At 28.4% G+C, this 15367-nt stretch overlaps 1 protein-coding gene across 8 annotated transcripts; it reads left to right on the top strand.

Moving 5' to 3' along the window:
- The first annotated feature begins 47 nt into the window (after nucleotides 1-47).
- Nucleotides 48-14879, top strand: LOC127280441 (putative E3 ubiquitin-protein ligase UNKL). Of its 8 annotated transcripts, none has more exons than XM_051303452.1 (12): nucleotides 48-1012; nucleotides 1252-1461; nucleotides 8362-8784; nucleotides 8897-9120; nucleotides 10144-10274; nucleotides 10575-10736; nucleotides 10872-11061; nucleotides 11192-11463; nucleotides 11548-11757; nucleotides 11829-11990; nucleotides 12103-12273; nucleotides 12996-14879. In XM_051303452.1, the coding sequence occupies exons 1-12, from the start codon at nucleotides 960-962 to the stop codon at nucleotides 13146-13148; spliced, it is 2361 nt and encodes a 786-aa protein (XP_051159409.1). In that variant the 5' UTR covers nucleotides 48-959; the 3' UTR covers nucleotides 13149-14879. The 8 variants fall into 8 exon arrangements, with proteins under 8 accessions (XP_051159409.1, XP_051159428.1, XP_051159382.1 ...); XM_051303471.1 differs by having other exon boundaries at nucleotides 8897-9099; XM_051303425.1 differs by having other exon boundaries at nucleotides 49-1012; nucleotides 10560-10736.
- The last annotated feature ends 488 nt before the right edge of the window (nucleotides 14880-15367 follow it).

Here is a 15367-nt window from a genome sequence, read left to right on the forward strand (position 1 = left end):
AGGTCACTAGTGTCGATTGTCAACGACAACGGAACATCGGTCGCCATTCTAAATTGTTTTAAATTTAAAAAAGAATACAAAAATGATCTCATTTTTATTATTTATACATGAAATCATTTATTATTTACATAAATATACATGGTTGATATATAAATTATAAGTGGGAGTACTATATTTGTTTAAATAATACTACATATCAAACATGTACATATTCATAACCTACAAGTTTTTAAATATCTATAAAAATCAAAAGACCTCGTTGTGTGAGTGTTAAGTGGTGTAAGTGTAAAAAAAAGTGAAAAAACTAATCGCGAATAGCATAACAATTATAACAATTGTAATGATAAAGAAAGTCTTATCGAAAAAGGAAAACTTTCAGTGTTAATTGTCATGAAATTTGTTTATAGAGCACGTACATTTCAAACAAAAAATTTTGCAAAAATCCATCTTATTTGTTCACGAATATATCTAACGTGTTGGTGAAAAATTAAAAGATAATATACGTTATGTAGGTGTAAAAAAATGAGATACACATTTCTAATTGAGGTCTATTTTTTTATTGGAAGTTGAACATGACATGTGCCTTTGGTCTTGTCATTTATCGATTTTTTTTCTCAGGGTGGGTGGCATTGGCGTCGTGAGAGGGATTTCATCTATATTTCGGGGACGCCGGGCGTCGGTCTTTTGATTCTCTTTTTAGTATTAGTGTGTCCATAAAGCAGTGTTTACTTCCGCGGACCAAAACATCGATGACCTTGAAAGTAGATCACGTGGTGCCGAGACTTTTCGTTGATTGGTCTATAACGTTCTACAGAGGGAGCTCAGAATCGTCGAGTTTGGCGAGTGTGTGCAAGATCTTTGCTACAAGTGCGACAGAGAAATAATATCGTCAAAGAGAAGAAAGAACTGGGAAGCGTGCGTGTGCGCGCGCGTTGATTGTGTGGTTGGTGTTGTCCAAGATGAAGTCCGACTCTTTGTTGACAACTCAGGCAGAAAAGGCAAATCATTACAAGTAAGTTAAGCGCCCGCCGGGCGGGTCGCAAAAACCGATACGCGGGTTGTGGGCGAGTTTGGATCTTTTAAAGAAAGAGAAAAGAAAAAAAAAAGAGAGAGAGAGAAAGAAAGAAAGAAACCAAGTGTGCCCCAGTGCCTGAGAGTGCCAGAATACGAAAAAGAAGAGCCGCGCGCGCGATCAACGCGCGTGTGAAAACGCCACGAAATAATGTGTAGTTCTGTGGATTCGCATTCCAGATACTTGAAGGAATTTCGCGTCGAACAATGTCCCCTCTTTATACAACGCAAATGTACTCAACATCGGCCGTTCACGTGTTTCAATTGGCATTTTATGAACCAGAGGAGACGTAGACCGGTTAGAAAGAGGGACCGCACCTTCAATTACAGCGCGGATAATTATTGCAGCAAGTACGATGAAACAACCGGCATATGTCCCGATGGAGACGAGTAAGTCTTTCATTTTGTTAAGTTATTTTCAGTCTCGTATTTTGTCTAACAGGCGCAGATGTTATTTCATCCATTTCCTCCCCCCTTTGTCACCCCGCGACGCCCCGCGGGCTTCTTTCTTTACTGCACTTCTTTAGATTTTATTACGCCCTCAGTTGACAGCACCTTCCGTCAATCCACCTTGAAACATTTTTTACTTTTCATGTTTAAAAACAATATTATTATCTTTTTGTATATGTGGGAAAAAATAGTCTCTTTTTTTGTCGAGTTAACCATGTTTTGCTTACGTCGCAATATATAACGTGATTTTTTTCCTTTCATCGATTCCTCTATTTTGTTGTCTCGGAGAACGATGAGGTGTCCATCTTACCGACTGTGCTCTGCCTTTCTCTCAATCTCAGCCCCTTCCCCTCATTATTATCATTATTATCATCACCATCATCATCATCATCGTCCTTCCATGCCTTTTTTGTCTGCTCTCGAATATCATTTCCAATTCTCTGATGATCTTTGTTTACAATTTTTAATTCCATACGCCTATGTCTTTATTTACTTTGGAATTTATTTAAATATTAAACATTATTAATCATTTCATTTCTATTGTTTATATTGTAAAATTGTGTTTATTAAATTGATAATAATTAACTAGATAAAAATAAAGAAAAAATATTATTATAATTGACAAAATTTTTATTGTTTACATTGTTCGATTTTTACTGAAACTAAAAATATTAATTAACTGAACTTTGTTAACCCTATAGGAGATTAAAAGTTAAAAAATTTTTGTATACTTTTCCAAGAGAAAATTCAGAATTTATAAATAGCCTAATCTTTTCTCAGTAGAGTTTCTCCCTCGTCTTTATATTTCCCCCTGTTTCATTTAATTTAAATTTATTTTTATCTATCTCTAATTCTATAATTTCTTTATTTTTACCTTTTTTATTTTTCTCATTATTATTTTGTTCCTGTATATTTATTTCATGTATTTATGACATCTTTCAGGACACGAGAGGAGAGAGATAAAGGAATTAATTGAAAGTTTTTATAACTCGACAGGAAAAATTGTTCTCAAATATTTTTAGAACAAAATATAGAATCTTTTATATGAATATTATAAACGATATGAGATTCAAGAGGTTTTTAAAAAGAATTTTGTTTTTAAATTCAATATACTTGAAGATGTTGAATGATATTTTGCGTTTGTATATATCCTTCGCTTGTGCCGTTGACACACGACACGCGAATACGTAACGGAGTCGCGTGACGTTATTACCATTACCGACACTCGAAGCAAATAAGTAACGTGACATAGTGGGTGTCTTTTGAACCTATGGGAGCTGATTTATTATTTTTATGAATTGAATATATAGAAGTATATATAGGAGAGGATCAGATCGCACGCATCATTTCGAATCACCATCTGGTTAGATATAAAAAAAAAGCGCCGCCAGACGTTTATTTATTACGAGGGCTTGTTATGCAATTGGCAGACTGGCAGAGGGCAAACAACTATCAAAATTGTTATTCTTTATTATCCTTCATTATTCTTTCTTATCAAATTTGCAACTCCGTCTTGCAAATATCGTTTCGACAATTGACAAAAAAAAAATTTTTTTATTCATAATTTCTTTAACATATTTTCATTTCTGTTTATTCTCTCTTTGTCAGGAATTTATTGTTCTGAATTCTTTCGTTTGGGACTGTTCATCATGATCTAAATTCCTTGTTTTCAACTCTTTTTTCCCCTAAATGATTTAAATTCTTTATAAAGTTGTCTTTCTAGTGAATTCATCTTTATGAATTTGTTTTGCTAAATTTCTTTCTCTTGAACGATAATTCCGAATTCTTTCCATTGATTTGTTTGTTCTTTTGATTTGATTCTCGTGAATTCATTTTGATTATTTGAATTACTCGAATTATTTCCAAAAAGTCGTTAGCCGAATTTTATAGGGTATAATAATTTTTTTTCGCCATTGACATGAAAAAGTGTCTTTTTTGTGCCTGTTTTGGGCAGATAAAGTAGCACTTTTTAAGGCAGTTTGGGCCAACTGCCTAAAAAAGACTTTTTTAGGCAGCAAACTGCCGTATAAAGTCTTTTTTAGGCAGTAAACTGCCCTATAAAGTCTTTTTTAGGCAGTTGTTAATTTTTGCATAATTTTTTTTTTTGCTTTTATTTTATTTATCAATTTTTATTATTTTTTTTCTTTAAAATTGTTTCACTTTTTCATAACAATGGCGAAAAAAATAGCGTATGTGGCTCGCACGTAGTAATTTTTAGGTTCGGATGATTTCAATACTCGCTGTCTGTGCGACTTCGGTTCGACTCGGCTCGCTTTCGGCTCGACTCGACTCGCCTTCGGCTCGTCTTCATCTCACCTACAGCTCGCCTTCGTCTCACCTACGTCGCACTAACGACAGCTCGTACTGAAAATTACATCCTCACCTAAAAAGTACTACTTTACGTGCTTGCCACATAATATACTATTATTGAACCGAATTTATATTTACAAATTATACTTTTGTATTTTTTTTTAATCTTTTTGATATTGTATTTTATCGAAAATTTTTTTTTTTATTCTTTTTTAAAATACAATCTGTTTAAAATTAAATAAATTTGGAAATAAGTAAAGAACATTCACGAATTTTGTGCAATTTAAAAAAAATTTATTATTGAATTACAAATTATTGTTGCAAAGTAATTAGAAACTAAGAAACTTGAATATCAACTTTCACACAAGTTGCAATATTTCGTCTTAGTCGGTGGTGGTTGTGTCTGCTTTTGCAAATAATCGACCTTCATGACATTCACTTTATATTGTGAAGCATATTATAATACAGTCGCAGGTTGAATTCAAATAAAGAGATTTTCAATTTTTCATTGCCTTTTTTTATATATATATATCTTCAACTTGGTAATGTCTTTTTTAGACAAAACTTTATTCTTGAATATATAGTTTCAATATTTTATCTTCCAATTTCCTTTTCTGTTGAAACAATATAGTTAGGGCATTGAAAAAGATTTATGATTAACAAATTATTTATTTATATATATTTTATCTTCCTGAATCATTGAAATTCACAAAGTTTAGACTTTTTTTTTACTATCGTCTTCGACTTAAGTCGGTAATCGTGACCGGAGTATAAAACAGAACGGATGCAATAATGTGATCCTGACATTCTAATGTTTTTTTCTTTATTTGTGAAACAAAGAGACCATATAGCGTACATTATTTTTTCCAATTTTTAAGAAATATATACAATTTTTAATTTTTTTTTTTATTAAAACATTTATCAACCATAAAATTTATTATTTTAATTATTTATTAATTTTGTAAAAATTATTATAATTTTCAAAAAAAAATTCTAAGATATTTATAATTAATATAATTGATCAAACAGTAAATAATTATAAGAAACAAGAAATAAATATTATATCGTTACTTTTGCTTTTTAATCATTCTTTTTTGACTTGCAAAATATTAGTAGAAATATTTTTGAATAATATATGAGTATATTGTTAGATTATTTTTTAACTGATAAAATAATAATTTACATAAACGATTTGTATAATATTGAAGAAAAATGAAATTTATTATTAATTAAAAAAGAGAAATTAATTATTTTTGAATTAACGAATAATTTTTTAAAATAATTTTTTAATTAATATTAAATCAAACTCATTAATCTATAATTTTTTTCTAATATTAATAGAAAAGCAATTAATAATTTCTGTTAATTAGTTTTTTTCAAATGATTTTAATTGTATTTTGGCAATTTATTAAAAAGATAATTTTACATATCGTCAGTTTATCTATTTAAGCCTCGACTCTTTATGTGAACAGTTTGATGCTCTATTTAGAATTATGTAACTATGTATGAGTCATTGTTTACCTCTCGTCATGTTAGAAAATTAGTCATCTCAATAGAATCGATTTAAGGAAATGTTCTCTGACATTCAATGTTACAAATAGATATGTGTATAAATAATAATTTAAAAAAAGAATATACCTGCGAATTGTTTCTTCGTAAGCGTTTTCTTTTCTTTTCTTTTTTTTAGAAAACGATCTCTAAAAATAGATGTTATAACTATTTTTACTTCTTATAGATATATTAGGGGTGATATATTTTTCTTTGTTTCGAATTTTAAGGCATTGGCGTTTTGAAATGATGATTAAATTGCGTAAGTGTTTGCAATCTTTTCTGCTTTTGGTTAACAGAGGAAAATCGCAAATGCTTATGTCATTAGATTTTATGCATTGAGACTGACGAATCGGTATATACATATTATATGTAGGCAGAACTATTAAAACCGGATGAACATATGATCTTAATTATACATAGTGATTTATTTAGCATAAAATATATATCATTTTTACGCGCTTATGATTTATATTTATTTCTTTACTCGGACATAAATAAAATTATTTCATTTAATTGAAAGCCGAAAAATTATTAAAATATTAAATTATTATTTAAATAATGGATTTAAATTCTAAATATAAAAGTATTTTTTTTTTTTTTTTTTTTGAATAATGGAAAAAATGATAAAATTAAATTCAAATAATGTCAATATGCTTTTTATATATGAAAAATTCACCTTTTTGTGTGATTATTTCTTATCAAAAAGTAATGATTACAAGTGATTATTAAAGTTTTTTTGTAACAGTTTTATAATGTTGCGCAATATTACTAAATGGGATCCCTAGATTAAAAGTTTATTTTTTTATTTTAAATTAATTGCCCGTTTATAATTGAGGCAAACTTAATAATTATGAATATTTTATTTACTTGTGTAACAATTATATAAATAAAAAACAATAAAAAAATAATAAAAAATTATTAAATTATCTATTCAAATTAATTGTTTTTATTTTTTTAATATTGATTATTAAATTTCAAACTAATGAAATATATTTAAATGCAATTATTAGATAAATTGAATAATGAATTATTCACCATTTCATTAAAATACACTACTCAATTTAAATATAAATTTAATAGCAAGTAGAAATTTTATTGTTCCAAATTAATAACTTGCCATTCTCGGATGTATGTTGATTCCATATATGAAGATTTACAACATCCGTAAAGCTCATCGTTGACGATAAATTAGTGTGTGAATGCTAATTTTATCGTGTGTCTAATCTTGGCAAAATGAATCTCTACTATATTTATATATAAATTCGTCGCGTGTATTGGATATGAGAATTTGTTGGTGAAAAAATTACGTAAAAGAAAAAAAAACAAAACAAAAGAAAGGAAAAAAAAGGAAAAAAAAGGAACGAAAAACATGTACATATAAAACGTATGTAATACGCCATTCATATATGATGGTCTCTCTCGCGGGTGCTTTCCCTCCAAAATATATTCGGTGCTTAGGGAACCTCCAAACAAAGGAACTCGGGTGATATTGATTTTCTCTTATATACTAGGCACGCCAACAACGTAGGTTTCATGAGGTTTTCTTTGTCGTTTGTATTCCCCCCATTTACAATCCCAGTGAACACACCATGTCGTCCTGGCGCCTTTCTCCCTCTTTCATTTCCCTCCCATAAACTTTTACTATATACATATATTTATCCTTCTCTCATCTCCCATATAAAATGGCCCCTATTTTAGGATTTAGGTCAAAATTCCAATGCCAGCTGATATATATATATATAATATACTAATTGTTGGTCCTCTTTTCACACTTGACGAATTCACCGAAAAATATTGGTATTCTATAATAGAGACTATATATTCCACTTGACACGATGACGCAGTAATTAGATGCATTCAAATATTTTAACAGAATTTTTACTTAAACGAATTTTTTAATTGACTGAATTTCTATTTGTCTGAATAAACATTCGATAAAAAAAAACATTTTGGACGAATGCTTTTTCGAACAAAAGAAAGTTCTACAATTCGCGTAAATGAAAATTGATCAAATGTTTCTTGGTTTAAAAAAAAAATTGTCCTTGAATTTTCTCTCTTTTTTTCTATAAAAGCCATCACAGTAAAAAGAAAAGGTCTATCTACGCAGTATGGGAAAAGAAAATCCGTTTTTTCAGAATTTTTTTTATTTATTTTTCTGACGAAATAATTTGATAGATTTTAATTATTGAAATCTGATATTTGAAACTATTGATTAGTCGTGTCAAATAAAATATTGAATATAAATTTTAAACGATGTTTATGTATTTGCCAGTAATTATTTATTTTGATCATTTATTTCGGTGGTTATTTACTTTCCCATACATACTATTGTTAAAATGATAATTTTGTTGTGTCATTTATTTATATATTTATCAGTATTTGTCATAAAATTTAGGGGGAAAACGATTTCCATATTGCTTTCAAAATAATATATTAAGTACAATATTTCGGAGAATTATTCTACTTTACTTTCATTTTATAAAACACACTTGTTTTTAAGAATATGAATTTTTTTTTAGTTAGAATATTTAGTATAACTGATAAAAAAGAATGTTTACCTAGAATATTTTAGTCAAATTCTAATAAAAGAACAAGGTCATCAGCTGTTTCTGATCTCTATCCAGTTTTACGATAAATAGATTATTTTTCAGTTTTTTTTTTAAGAATATAATAAAATAAAAATCCAATTTCACATATGCTTCTTTCACAATCAAATCCTTCTGTCACTGGAAAATTATTACTAAATTTAAATTTAAATGTGACGTAAATTTAAATTGAATTTTTATATTTTATAAAACTGATTTAATTTCCAATCCGGAAATTTATTTTGAATTTAAATTAATTTTTGGTTGAAAATTTATTAATTTATTTTTTTTTTTAAAAAAAAAGATATAGTAAATTTTATATATAAAAAAATTATAATCAAATTAATTATATTATCCTGAGAAAATTCTAATGCTTTTCTTTTTTACGGCCTAGATGTCCTTATCTTCATCGAACGGCAGGAGATACTGAAAGGCGTTACCATCTACGCTATTACAAAACGTGCATGTGCGTTCACGATACAGACACACGTGGATTTTGTGTTAAAAATGGACCACATTGTGCGTTTGCACATGGGAATCATGATCTTCGACCTCCTGTTTATGATATTAAGGAAATTCAAGCATTGGAAAATCCAGAATCTGATCCTAATAATTCTTCTAATGGGCCCAATATACTTGACAAAGAAAGGAACTTAATGAACGAAGATCCAAAATGGCAGGACACGAATTATGTTCTTAGTAATTATAAGACAGAACCTTGTAAAAGACCCCCTAGATTATGTCGACAGGGCTATGCCTGTCCTCAATATCACAATAGCAAGGACAAAAGGCGAAGTCCAAGAAAATATAAATACAGGTGAGTTTTTTGAAAAAAAAATATACAAAAAAACGTTTTTCTAAATTAATTGAATTAAATTTAATTGGAAATGTAAAATAAATTAAAATATTGTAATTTTTTTTCTTTTTAGATCGACACCGTGTCCAAATGTGAAGCACGGAGAAGAATGGGGTGAACCTGGAAATTGTGAACAGGGCGACACCTGCACATATTGTCATACACGTACCGAGCAACAATTTCATCCCGAAATTTACAAGTCAACAAAGTGCAATGATGTCCAACAGGCGGGCTACTGTCCTCGTGGTGTCTTCTGTGCTTTTGCACATGTTGACCGTGAGTGTACTCCCATAAATCGTACGTAACATACTTAATTTAATTTGCCTGTGAGCTATGGAAACTCAAAATATGCATATTGCCTCTTATTGTGTTCTCTTTCAAAAGATTTCACTTTTGGGTAAACAATAGCTTTTTTTCGAGACGCATTGAATATACCCCCAGAAACTCATTGGTTCAAATTTGCAGTGGATCGAATTTTATAAAGTCGTGTTTTTTTTTATTTAGTTGAATTTCCTGAAATAGAGTTAATATTTAAATTTAACTTTATGAATTTCAAAACACTGGAAATTAAAATTAATGGTTTTTTAAAAGTAAATATTCATGCATCTCCTTTTTCGCAAAAAACGCCCCTTTGAAAAAACAATTTATATCTTAAATTTTATGTGTGTTTTTAATTATATTTTTTTTATTAATTTTATTTTTATTTATTTTTTATTCGAAATTTGTTATTTTATTTATTTTAAAAATGTTAGTGTCCAAAGATGACAATCAATTCTATTTTGCTCCAAGCCGACTAATTATAATAATAGAAATGAAAATTGCAGATCGATTTTAATTTTTTCTTTTTTTTTTTTAATTTCTTTGTACATTTTTTTGACACTTGACCGTAAATTAAATTGATTGTAAATGAAAACCGCAGATCGATATCAATACTTGTTTTCTCAATTTTCATTATACACTTTGAATATGTCTTGGCTGGAAATTAATTTTTTTTATATATTTAATTTTTACTATTTATTTCACTGAAAATTTAAAATAAAATACAAATTTAGCCAAAGATATTTTGCATTTTATTGGAAAAAATAGCTTTTTTATATTTTTATTTTTTAATTTTCGTTTTTATGCCTGATTTATATAGTGTTTTAAATTTCGAATATATATGTATTTCTATTATTTTTGTAGTCTATTAGTGAATGTTATTTTAAATTGTTGTAATTTGCGAAGTAAAATATATTTTAGTAAACAAAATTAAGTTTTTAAAAAAAAATGATATATTCAAATATTGATATTGGTGTGCTGATGGAGCAGTGTTGCCAACAGAAGAAATGAGCTTGGCGAGGGACATTCCGGTACCTATAGATTGTGGCACAAATTTGGCGGATATTCTAAGCAACGCTTTACCCCCTGACAAGAGATCTCATGATAAGGATAAAACTTTAAGCGACAGCAGTGTAAGTTTTTTCCCTGACACAACATTTTCACTTAGTCAAAATCAATACTTTTTTATTTTCAATTTCACACTTTTTAAAATTATTTTTTCTAAAATCAATTTCATGTTTTTAAAATCGGAAAACAATTTTTTTTTATTTTAAGACAACAAAATAAATAACAAAATTTTATAAAGTCAGAAAAGTCAGTCAGAAAACAATAGTTTTTTTTTAAAAAAAAAAAGCAAGTAGATTATAGACTGAATGAAAAATTAATATCGAATGAGGGTAATGACTTAATGTCAATAGTTGGCTGCATTACAGAATGGAAGCGGAGAAGTATCAGAATCCGCAAGCACCAGCAGTCTTGGCAGCAATAGTTCTCATAGTAAAGCGCCAGGTGCTCAGCTTCATAATTCAAATTCAAATTCCAACTCCCAGAAACTCAGTAATATGTTGTTTAATTCTGGATCTCTCATTCAAGTCGTAAGTAAAGAAAATTTATCCCAAAAAAAATTTACGATTTTAATTCTAAAAATTAAGATTAAAAACGAGTAAATTTTAGTATATTTGAAAAAGAAATATTAAGTAATCAAGAAATTTAAATATTTTATTTTACAGGGTGACATTCGAAAGCAAGTGGTAGCAATTGAAAATGATCCTTTGTTAACGAAAGGAGAAAAAGCCCAAAGGAAACAGAATCTTTATCTAGCATATAATTTAAATGGTTCCTTGGGTCATTCACTTGGCTCGTCGGTTACACCATTAACGAATTCTTTCTATACAAATGACACCGTTGAATCCGTCGTAGGTCAGTAAACACAATTCACTTTGCACATTTTTTGAAACATTTAAAAATTCATCCATTTTTAGAAAAACGGCATTTTTTCTTTAATTTTTTGCAATAGAATTAAAAAGAGGGAAATGGAATTTTTTTTTAGGAAATGCATTAGATGATTTACATTTAGACGATCCGATTAGTCTCGTGGATTCCATTCATAGAGATACTAATTCTCCAATTTCCAATTCAATTTCTGCTGGTCTGGCAAGCTCAGGATTACTTGGAAGCTCGGCTCCAGTCAATATTCCAGGAATGTCTGATAGATCCGTGCTCTCGAATTTTTCACCTTCAACATCCAGTCCTTTGCAACATTTACAGTCAGCTGGATTTCTCACAGGGTCTCGATTTTCTCATCAAGACTCGATAGAATCGGTAGGTTTTGAAGAAAATTGTGAAAATTAAAAATATTATTTATAAATAGTTGAACGAGTAAAAATTAAAATTTTTTTATTTTAGACTATGCCATTTATGAATACAGTCACGGATCCATTTAGTAATCATATCTCACAATTGAGTAGTTCAGCGTCAAAACTTAGTGGTTTCAATAGCAGTTTATTTGATTTTGCCAATCAGGGAATGTCACCGTCACGAACTCAACCTCTTCCAGCTTCTCCTTTAGTCGGTGCATTTTCAATGAGTCCAAATAATTCAGGATCACTTTCAGAAGTTAGTATTCGTTTTTTAACATGATTAAAAAAAATACATGAATAAAAAATAATTCTTTTTTTCAATTTTAGTTACAGGTGCAAAGACTGAGAGATGAATTGACATCGAGTCGCGCACAACTTGCAACGTGGGACGAACGCATCAATCAGGCGCGAGCTGCTTGTGCAGCCTGGCAAATGGAAAGTGAAGATGCAAAACGAAAAGCAACAATAGCAGAACAACAGAGGGATGAGGTCGGTCTTTTTTTTTTTTAATTTATAATGTTTCAACAATATTATGGGTGAATTTGTGGGAAATTGAAAATTTAAAAACTTTTAATCGGTTGTAACTAAACGGCTTTTTCAGTATCGAAATGAATTCCAGGCATTGAAGCAATTGCGTGCTGAGAAGGAAGCAGCGAATGGTGGTCCTTATTTGCACACCCTTAAGCGTACAAGTGAACTTCGATCTCTGCCAATCACAACATTACAATCAATACAGACACAACTGCGCTCGGATCTTGAAGAACTGGAAAAGGTGAAGCAAAATTGTCAATCAGGCTTGAACAACTGGGATATCGGGCGATTTTCAAACTATTTTTAAACAAAAATTACGAAACTTCATTAATACAATTGAAGGCACGCTATTTCGCAATCTCTTCACAGATTCGATTTGTGCCTAAAAGAATACCATTATTAGTGAGAAATATGAATTTATAATCCTTCGCTGTGAGTCGCACCGTAAAGTTCAAAATCAGGGAAAACAAAACAAAAAGTGGACATTTTATGGGAAAAACAATATTTTTTTTTGTTTCAAAAATTAGATCATAGAACAAAGGGATAATATGGAAACTTCAATTTTTAAAATATCAATTTTGAAAAGTAATTAGAAATTTAAAAAAAAATTTGGTTAAAAAGAAAATTCTATAATGGTTTGAATTTACAAATTGGAATTTAAAAAAAAAACTCCCATTTGAAGAGAACGTTTTGAATTATTTTAAAATCTCATGAAATGAAATTGATAGTTTCTAGATTTTACCCTTTCTTCTTGAATATATAATATTGTGGGGAAGTGTCTGTGAATGAAAACAGCATAACAGAAAAAAAACGAAATCGAGCGAGAAACTCGATACATTTTTGAGATCCACTTTGCACCAAACAAACAAAAAAAAAACAATTAATCTTTTCATTAACCGAATTAAAAATTTTGAGTAACAAAAAAAAAGGAAACATTGGGTAGCTCAGATGTTGCCATTTCAGGTGCTGTACCGGGAAAAGGCAAATAGGTGCATGGTATGCGAGGATCAAAATCGCACTGTAACCCTCTCGGCGTGCAACCATCGTGTAGTTTGTTCAACGTGCGCTCCCAATCAACACGAGTGCCCGTACTGCCAGATGGTCTCAACAAATTAGGTCGGAAAAAAGCAAAAAAAAAAAAAAAAAAAACTCGATCTTTTCAGTTTTCCCACATTTTTTTAGCACCAATCAACATGGGGACAAGTATTGCATTACAAATATTTTGAGTACTCGGACATTTTTTAAAAAAAAAAGACAATTTTTGTCTCAATGAGAAAGAAAAAGAAAGAAAGAGAAAAAGTAACAATGAAAGACAAGACAGAAAAAAAGGAAAAAGAAAACTACGTCCGAGACTCCACAGTAAATGATAAGGTGGATGTGATATGACAATTCTTATACATTTTTTCTCAATATTTTAGAATCTATTTCTTTTATAAATTTCGTACCGGTTGCCCTCCCCCCTGCCCCTTTTATTATCTGGTCATTCCGAAAGCTTTTTTTAGTATCAAGTTATTTAATTTAAATTTAAAAAAAAAACGCAACACTTTTAATATAGTTCCAAGGGAAAAAAGGCTGATGGAACTTTTTTTTTCTAGCGTAATCAAGCTGAAGATTGCATTTATATTTCTATATAATATATATATATATATTTAAAACTATATAAGTAGGATTTTTCAATTGACATTTAAGGATATCCATAGTTATTAAATGAGTATTAACAAATATTTGTAAATTAATATCTTATTTTCAAAGACGTGGTTTCTCAATCGTTAATTAATTAATTCGGACATGATAATAAAATATAGGAAGGAAAAAACGAAATTTAGGAAAAGAATAATTTTTTTAATACAAAAAATAGAAAGGGAAAATTTTGACGAACTTCTATAAATGAATTTAATAAAAAAAAAAGATACAATTTTTTAAAATGGACACTTAGAGAAAAAATCTCAAATTTTTCTATCTTTTCTAAGAAAGCCAAATCACGATAATGAGAAAAACCTAATTAGATTTAGCTGCACGAATAGAGATGAAATAATAGTCGTATAGCTTGAATTTTATATGAATAATGCTTCTATTTTCATAATTGCAATTAGATTTAATATAGATTATAAGTAGGAAATACATGAATTATGTATTTGATTGGAAAAAAAAACAAAAATCTATGATAAATATATAATAAAATAAATATTATATGGTTTTCAAGCGTATAGGTGAAAATATTAACTTTTCTTTGTTAAGTGTAGAACACAAAAATAAGCTCTGTATTTAAACAAGAAAAAAACATACCTATTTGAATTAATTTAAAATATAATTGAATTTTTTAAATTACAGATTAATTTTAAAATCTAAAATAATTTTTAATTTAATTTTTAAATAAAAATAATTAAAATGTGAAAAAGAAAAAATGAAAATAATATGACGTAAATGGTTCGACTCGTTTGTGTTGTGACGTTTATTCAATGATATATAATTGTATGTTAATAGGAAAACTTAGGATTTTTCAATTTATTAATCAAAATATGTATTTAATGATCGTGAATCTTCAGCTTGGTTGCGCGCCGGTACATTTTTTCCTCGAAATTAAACGTTATTTGGTGATTTAATATATATAAACAAATTGATATTCTATAGTTGACAGGCACTAGAAATTCGTTTTCAATTTTCTATTTTTTTTTTCTCTAAATACTACTAAATAATAATAATAATAATAATATTGTTAAATTCTATGACAAAGAAGGACTATAGCATTCGTAATTAAAAAAAAATATATAAATATATATATATATATTATATTCTCTAAGATACAAATTAATAGGATAGATAGGACGCTATCAAATTTTTTTCTTAGGTATTAAAATGTTACAATTATTAGTTTTTAAAGTCGAGAAACAACATTCTCAGTCCTTTAAAATTATTATTGAATGAATTAAAATTAAATAAAATTGATTTATTAAAATTAAATTAATTACATTTAATTTTAAAAGGCAATAAATATTCTTTTTATATTGTGCTAAAAATTTTAAGTAGATTTAATACTACTTAATATTAATTATCATTAAAGTAATTAATTAATATAATCAAGGACTGAAATTGTTGAGTCATTTTTAAAATTTGTAATAATACCCTGCAATTTCTTTTTCTTTTTTTTAAAGAGTGACGTTTTTTCTTTTTTTAAAAAAAGAATTAATAAAATTCTTGCCTCAAGAATAATAATAATAATAATAATACATAGTAATAAAAAATATAATGATAATAAGTAAAATAACAATAATGAAAGAAGGATCGCAGAGGGTATTATAACAGAATTTACACAAACGAATCAATAATAAATGCGC

This window comes from Leptopilina boulardi, unplaced genomic scaffold (genome assembly GCF_019393585.1).
Source record: "Leptopilina boulardi isolate dan_hultmark-lab unplaced genomic scaffold, ZJU_Lbou_2.1 LbouV2_112, whole genome shotgun sequence".
Classification (NCBI taxonomy): domain Eukaryota; kingdom Metazoa; phylum Arthropoda; class Insecta; order Hymenoptera; family Figitidae; genus Leptopilina; species Leptopilina boulardi.

Coding starts and splice junctions, on each gene's coding strand:
- LOC127280441 (XM_051303417.1), top strand. CDS start 960: ATGAAGTCCGACTCTTTGTTGACAACTCAGGCAGAAAAGGCAAATCAT. Junction 1,013..1,251: donor GAAAAGGCAAATCATTACAA/GTAAGTTAAGCG, acceptor TTCGCATTCCAG/ATACTTGAAGGAATTTCGCG. Junction 10,275..10,559: donor AAACTTTAAGCGACAGCAGT/GTAAGTTTTTTC, acceptor TAATGTCAATAG/TTGGCTGCATTACAGAATGG.